Source organism: Oncorhynchus mykiss, chromosome 21 (assembly GCF_057628025.1).
Source record: "Oncorhynchus mykiss isolate SJ-2025 chromosome 21, ASM5762802v1, whole genome shotgun sequence".
Taxonomy (NCBI): domain Eukaryota; kingdom Metazoa; phylum Chordata; class Actinopteri; order Salmoniformes; family Salmonidae; genus Oncorhynchus; species Oncorhynchus mykiss.
In genome coordinates this window covers 17,161,933-17,170,000 of record NC_143042.1, presented here as the reverse complement: position 1 = coordinate 17,170,000, position 8,068 = coordinate 17,161,933, and the positions used below count along the sequence as shown (strand labels likewise).

General features: G+C 41.0%; 1 protein-coding gene across 2 annotated transcripts in view; it reads left to right on the top strand.

Annotated features, from left to right (window-relative positions):
* Positions 1-5,717, top strand: part of socs2 (suppressor of cytokine signaling 2) — an 11,685-nt gene extending 5,968 nt beyond the window's left edge. For both annotated transcript variants that reach the window (XM_021577343.3, XM_021577345.3), the window contains exon 3: positions 2,151-5,717. In XM_021577343.3, coding sequence (XP_021433018.1) covers positions 2,151-2,629 — 479 coding nt within the window. In that variant the 3' untranslated portion in view covers positions 2,630-5,717. The remainder of the gene's footprint in view (positions 1-2,150) is intronic.
* The last annotated feature ends 2,351 nt before the right edge of the window (positions 5,718-8,068 follow it).

Genomic DNA, 8,068 nt, shown 5'->3' with positions numbered 1-8,068 from the left:
CTGAGCTCAATTTTGAGTCTTGTAGCCAAGGGTCTAAATACTTATGTAAATAAGGCTGTAACTTAGCAGAATGTGGGAAAGGGGACAGGGTCTGAATACTTTCCGAATGCAGTGTGAGAGATATATATATATATATACAGTGCCTTGCGAAAGTATTCGGCCCCCTTGAACTTTGCGACCTTTTGCCACATTTCAGGCTTCAAACATAAAGATATAAAACTGTATTTTTTTGTGAAGAATCAACAACCAGTGGGACACAATGAACTCATGAAGTGGAACGTCATTTATTGGATATTTCAAACTTTTTTAACAAATCAAAAACTGAAAAATTGGGCGTGCAAAATTATTCAGCCCCCTTAAGTTAATACTTTGTAGCGCCACCTTTTGCTGCGATTACAGCTGTAAGTCGCTTGGGGTATGTCTCTATCAGTTTTGCACATCGAGAGACTGACATTTTTTCCCATTCCTCCTTGCAAAACAGCTCGAGCTCAGTGAGGTTGGATGGAGAGCATTTGTGAACAGCAGTTTTCAGTTCTTTCCACAGATTCTTGATTGGATTCAGGTCTGGACTTTGACTTGGCCATTCTAACACCTGGATATGTTTATTTTTGAACCATTGCATTGTAGATTTTGCTTTATGTTTTGGATCATTGTCTTGTTGGAAGACAAATCTCCGTCCCAGTCTCAGGTCTTTTGCAGACTCCATCAGGTTCTTCCAGAATGGTCCTGTATTTGGCTCCATCCATCTTCCCATCAATTTTAACCATCTTCCCTGTCCCTGCTGAAGAAAAGCAGGCCCAAACCATGATGCTGCCACCACCATGTTTGACAGTGGGGATGTGTGTTCAGCTGTGTTGCTTTTACGCCAAACATAACGTTTTGCATTGTTGCCAAAAAGTTCAATTTTGGTTTCATCTGACCAGAGCACCTTCTTCCACATGTTTGGTGTGTCTCCCAGGTGGCTTGTGGCAAACTTTAACCGACACTTTTTATGGATATTTTAAGAAATGGCTTTCTTCTTGCCACTCTTCCATAAAGGCCAGATTTGTGCAATATACGACTGATTGTTGTCCTATGGACAGAGTCTCCCACCTCAGCTGTAGATCTCTGCAGTTCATCCAGAGTGATCATGGGCCTCTTGGCTGCATCTCTGATCAGTCTTCTCCTTGTATGAGCTGAAAGTTTAGAGGGACGGCCAGGTCTTGGTAGATTTGCAGTGGAGTGATACTCCTTCCATTTCAATATAATCGCTTGCACAGTGCTCCTTGGGATGTCTATCACAGTGCAGGTGCATTTATACGGAGACTTGATTACACACAGGTGGATTGTATTTATCATCATTAGTCATTTAGGTCAACATTGGATCATTCAGAGATCCTCACTGAACTTCTGGAGAGAGTTTGCTACACTGAAAGTAAAGGGGCTGAATAATTTTGCACGCCCAATTTTTCTGTTTTTGATTTGTTAAAGTTTGAAATATCCAATAAATGTCGTTCCACTTCATGATTGTGTCCCACTTGTTTTTGATTCTTCACAAAAAAATACAGTTTTATATCTTTATGTTTGAAGCCTGAAATGTGGCAAAAGGTCGCAAAGTTCAAGGGGGCCGAATACTTTCGCACGGCACTATATATATATATATATATATATATATATATATATATATATATATATACACAGTGCCTTGCGAAAGTATTCGGCCCCCTTGAACTGATCCAATGTTGACCTAAATGAACTTTCCATATATATATATATATATATATATATATATATATATATATATGGGGTGGAGGTAGACAGTCGCTGCTGCAGTGTACATTAACTGCAGAGATTCCTCTCATTCATTTCACTGAAAAAGCACTATAAAAATTGTGAGAATGTTATTAACCCACTCTCTAAGACCAAGTGCAATTTGTTTTAAAATTCCTGTAGACAGTATGAAGGGCTTTTTTTTTTAGGGTTAAGGCTTAAATTCAGGTTTATGTTCATGTTTCATGTTCATAATTTCTGACTGTGTGCGTTCGTGCATGAGATTTTGATTTGGATTACTGTCTTTTCTCATAAAGCGATCTTGTTTTCTTTGAATAACCCAATGTTGTGTGTTCTGTCTCCTTGTGGTAATGCGTGAGTGTGTTTCTCTCTCCTAACAGGCTGGTACTGGGGCAGCCTGACCGCCAACGAAGCCAAAGAGATTCTCCAGGATGCATCAGAGGGCACCTTCCTGGTGCGAGACAGCTCCCAGAGGGACTACCTGTTCACCATCTCTGCCATGACCTCCGCCGGCCCAACTAACTTGCGCATCGAGTACAAGGAGGGGAAGTTTAAACTAGACTCGGTGGTGCTGATCAAGCCCAAGCTCAAGCAGTTTGACAGTGTGGTGCACCTGGTGGAACACTACGTGCAGCTGTCCAGGACTACCAGTAAAGGTGCGTCGTCAGGGGCGTCGCAGTCCCTGGCCCCACCCAACGGCACGGTTCAGCTGCTACTGACTAAGCCTGTGTACACTGCCACGCCCTCTCTACAGCACCTGTCCCGGATCGCCATCAACAACGCCACCAGGCAGGTGCAGGAGCTGCCTTTACCCAACAGGCTAAAGAACTACCTGACGGACTACAGCTACAATGTATAGTAGGACTGCAAATCCCAGATGTGGTTTGGGATAGAGAGCAGTGCACCTGCCATGCAGTGGCAGTCAGACTATCACCCAGTCCGAAGTCAGTCTTTAGCCCCAACCACTAGACACGGCTTGACGGCCCCCGTACTTCTGGAAGGATTGCTGTTGAGCAATATGCTTATAGAGCCAAGTCAGTCATCTAATCCTCAGGAAGCTAGGTGGAATTTTTCCCATATTACTACACCCTTCCAGTTCCTTTAGTGCTACAGTTGTTCATCAAAAAGGGCTTAGGAGTTGGAGCTAAGGGTTGATTTCAGACCTGGGTCATGTACATAATCTCTGAAACGGGTGCAAATGTTTTCAAGCCGAAGTGGTATACCCTGCCTGCAGACCAGCTCAGGTAAACAGGGTTTCGGAACCTTCTGAACGAGACCCAGGAAGGATGGCAGTTGGCACTCTTTTTTTTTTTTTGCTTCTCATTTCAAGCTCTTTGTTGCTTTACATACTCTGCCTCATGTCTGAGAAATGAGCATCTGACACGGTGTCCACTTTTTGTTCTGATTTATGTTTGAGTTTGTTCATATTCTATATTTTCTTTTTTTTGTACTGTAATCATAAGAAGGGGCAGTGCTGGGGTGTCGTGAACTACATGTAGTGCAACTAGTCATTTAACTACCTTTTTCAGTAGCTTGGACGTAGTTGAACTAAATTCAAATATTGGTAGTGTTTTCAGTTAATTACTTTTTTTGCTGTGTAGCGAACTACAACATTACTTTTTTATTTTTTTTTAATTGTCAAGTTTGCAACTTATTTTTCAACCTCACTTACTTAATTATCACTTGAAAGTAGAGGTCGACTTTAATTAGGGCCGATTTCAAGTTTTCATAACAATCGGAAATCGGTGTTTTTGGGTGCCGATTTAATTATTTTTTATTTTTTTACTATTTAAAAAATAATAATTGTAATACCTTTTTATTTAACTAGGCAATTCAGTTAAGAACACATTCTTATTTTCAATGATGACCTAGGAACGGTGGGTTAACTGCCTCGTTCAGGGGCAGAACGACAGATTTTCACCTTGTCAGCTCGGGGGATCCAATCTTGCAACCTTACAGTTAACTAGTCCAACGCAATAACGACCTGCCTCTCTCGTTGCACTCCACAAGGAGACTGCCTGTTACGCGAATGCAGTAAGCCAAGGTAATTTGCTAGCTAGCATTAAACTTATCTTATAAAAAACAATCAATCATAATCACTAGTTAACTGCACATGGTTGATATTACTACTGGATATTATCTAGCGTGTCCTGCGTTGCATATAATCTGACTGAGCATACAAGTATCTGACTGAGCGGTGGTAGGCAGAAGCAGGCGCGTTCATTCAAACAGCACTTTTGTGCGTTTTGCCAGCAGCTCTGCGCTGTTTATGACTTCAAGCCTATCAACTCTCGAGATGAGGCTGGTGTAACCGACGTGAAATGGCTGGCTAGTTAGCGTGCGCTAATAGCGTTTCAAACATCACTCGCTCTGAGCCTTCTAGTAGTTGTTCCCCTTGCTCTGCATGGGTAACGCTGCTTCGAGGGTGGCTGTTGTCGTTGTGTTGCTGGTTCGAGCCCAGGGAGGAGCGATGAGAGGGACGGAAACTATACTGTTACACTGGCAATACTAAAGTGCCTATAAGAACACCTAATAGTCAAAGGTTAATGAAATACAAATGGTATAGAGGGAAATAGTCCTATAATTCCTATAACTACAACCTAAAACTTATTACCTGGGAATATTGAAGACTCATGTTAAAAGGAACCACCAGCTTTCATATGTTCTGAGCAAGGAACTGAAACGTTAGCTTTCTTACATAGCACATATTGCACTTTTACTTTCTTCTACAACACTTAGTTTTTGCATTATTTAAACCAAATTGAACATGTTTCATTATTTACTTGAGGCTAAATTGATTTTATTGAGGTATTATATTAAGTTAAAATAAATGTTCATTCAGTATTGTTGTAATTGTCATTATTACAAATACATTTTGAAAAATAGGCCGATTTTTAAATCGGTATCGGCTTTTTTGGTCCTCCAATAATCGGTATCGGGTTTAAAATTCATAATTGGTCAACCTCTACTTGAAAGTGTTTTGTTGTTTTAATAGGGCCAGGGTGATCTAACTTGCAATTTGTAGTCTGACATTTCAGATTTAGATATAAGAATTTTTCACGTCGTAGTCTGGATGTAGTTAACACATTTTTCAAAATAACTAAAGTTAAGTAAGCTATAAGTGTAGCTTATTTTCTTCCAGTGCAAAGTAATTGGTAAACTATTTTCAGTGTTGTTTCCCCAACACTGAGAAGGGAGGATTATTATTTATTTTCACTCTTCTGATTTTTTTTGTTGTTTTTTTTTGTGATAAAGCACAAGCAATATACAGGCTTCAAATCTTGCGTTGGTTTCTCTCACACTGTCTCGCTCTGCCTCCTGCTAAGAGGTTAAAAGTAATAGATTTTCTGAACTTCTTAATCCTGGATGTTCCTCCCACTACGCATCACTTTTGTGCGACACCTCAATACTTCATCACTGCATTTTCCTTCGATAGAAAATGCCCTTGAGCAAGTCGCTGCTCACACCTCAGAACTAGACCTTGGTTAGACAGACAGACAGGCTGCATCTAACATCCAGCTACTACTAAAAGAAGGAATTACATTTCCAAGAGCATATTAGATGTTCGGCCAGGGGTTTTCATTGGATCGACGTGAATCTTATTTTAATCAATATTTTAAGTATTTATTGATTGTGCTACTGTATTTCCTAGAAAAATAAAAGTTACAAAAATAAAACCTGAAAGCATGCTTTATCATCGCCTCTATTCTGCAATTTGGGAGGCAATAATGAATGTCATGCAGGTGTGTCATGGTGCTCATGTGTATTGTTTGACTCATTCTCCACTTTCAGTACATAGGGTTCAGTGTGAACAATTCTCGCAGAATATTCCAGAATTCACTCTTGATACATGATCATGACATTTACTGTTTTCATATGGTGCTTAAATACAAGTGTCTAGTGTTTTCTCTGTGAGGAAACCAGAAAAATAAAACAAAAGAATGGAATCGAAGACTCGTTCCTATCTCTGTGTGACGGTTTTCAGTTTACGTTTAGCTGTAGGCTCTGGGCAATAGGTTTGGTCGATATCGAGGGGGCACAGGGATGAGGCACCAGTCAATATTGTTTTTGTTTGAAATTAAACATAATAGAACCCACCCACCGACCACTAAAACAATCAATTCCTGCTACTGAGACCTGGCTTGGCGAGCAACAACGCCAGCACACACACAGCTCTGGTCTCTCTGGGTTAGTTGGCTGCATTCCTGCAGCTTCTAAAGCAGGATGGGACGTTTAGACTAGGCCAGGGCAGACAATTTGATGCAGAGAATCAGTAATCATGTCCTGCAGAATATATTTCTGTAAATGAGTGTTCTGTAATGTTGTCCTGTATAAAATGCCCCTTGTTAGCAGCAGATGCAGAACACTGTTCAAAGGTGCAGATTGGAGAAGACTGACTTGAAGCAATTTCCTATGAAGCAAAGAACTGAGTGCCTCAGTAGGCTATATGTTCAAATTCCACCTGCAGCATTGTTCAGTTTTATGTAGTGTTTGTTGGATCCATCCTTGCTCACAGTACAGTGGCTAACCCACTGAGAAAACACACTATGTTTGGGGCACAGCGGCTGCAGCCTGCGTATCTCTGGGCCATCCTGGCTAGCGCTGGTTTGATGAGATCAGGCTGGGTATTAGATTGTATTCTGCTTGTGGAGCAGAATGAGACTTAAATCCCAGTGCCCATGCTTACACTTTCTATAGGGACTGTTCATTCTGTAGCGGTCGCATGATGGAAAGGCCGGTAGTGTAGGGATGTGTTCTGCTGTACCTGCAGGTTCTCACCTTCCTCAGTCCAAACACCATTACCCCCAGTAAGCGAGGAGAAAGGTTTAAATTTAGCAGGCTGGAAAACCTACCTATTTGGTAACACCACCTGAACACTCAATATGGTCTGATTTTGTGTGCAGATAGTGTATCAGAAAGCGTTTTTCTGAGAAATCCACCGGGTCCAAGAACAAACCTTGTTAATGGCCAAGTATTGCTATTGGAGAGGCTGCTATGTGTTGCATTCATAGCTGATTGCTATCCAATTACATCTTAATAATGTGTGTGCTTTGTCTCTTCATGTTATATTCCTCAAGTCACCTGCAAAGCACATCTGTCAACTAATTTTATAATAGATCACTTAGAGGCATAACACTTCCTTACATGACAGAGGAACAGGTTATAAAACAGGTCTGTTTCACAGAAATGGTCAATTTCACTCCACGTTGTTTCCTCCTTTCAAAATCTGAGACAACTGCAGACTTCAACAAACCCTTGTTGTAATGGCTGAAGAGGAAGAGCTACTATATCAATCAGGACTCAAAAGGTAAGACCGTTGATGACCGGTTGAATAGGAAGAAGACATGGAAGAAGGATCAAGGCTGTCAATTGTCATAATGACCATGGGTTAGGGTCAGGGTTTCCCCTGCTGAGCTGTAGGGAAGCTACTAGAGCTTACGCCTTAGTGTCGTTGGATGCAAAGCTCTCACCGGGTCACCAGGGTTTTTTTTCCCTCCACTGTAAACGTGTTACTGTCTTACAGTCACTTTCTGTTATCAATCACCGGTCCAACCTGTTCTGGTATCCGTTATTATTATTGGGATATTTAAAAGGCAAATGCAGCATCCTTGTTCTTGTCATTCATATCCAAATCTACCATGCAAATATGAAGCCTGGTAACAAGCCTCAACAGATCAGTTGGGACATGAGAGTCAGAGCTGATCTTATATGGGGACATGGTTCAGTAATGCAGAACTGGGTGCAACTAGACACATTTGAACGTTTTATATTAATTGTGCAGTTCATCTCCATTATTGTAGTATTGTAAACAACCTTAAGCACCAGAGATGCAGAGATGTTCCTTCGTCTCTGTTCGCATTCTCATGTAATTATGTTGGCTTGGCTCTGCAGCCGTATAGGTTTTAGACTGGACACTGTTCTGAGAGTTGCACTGACACAGCACATTGCCATGTGGATGGGACATGAGGTTTCAGATGCAACTGTAATTGAAAATGGCAGGTCAGATTAACATGACAATGATGACATAGAGGCCTGCCTGTCAACATGGGTTTATTTCATTAACTGGTGTCACATGGGATCCCATCAGGGATTTATACTCAAGGCTTCGGCTCCCTCACCTTATACCTCTCAAGCACAACTTACAGTGTTATTAGTTTAATAAGAATGAAAACTGTTTTGTTTTATTGTTGACAAATAAATCAGTCTAAAGCTGTTTATTTACACAGGCAACCCAATTCTGATCTTTTGCCCAATAACTGATATTTGACCAATCAGGTCAGATCTTTTGCCCATAATT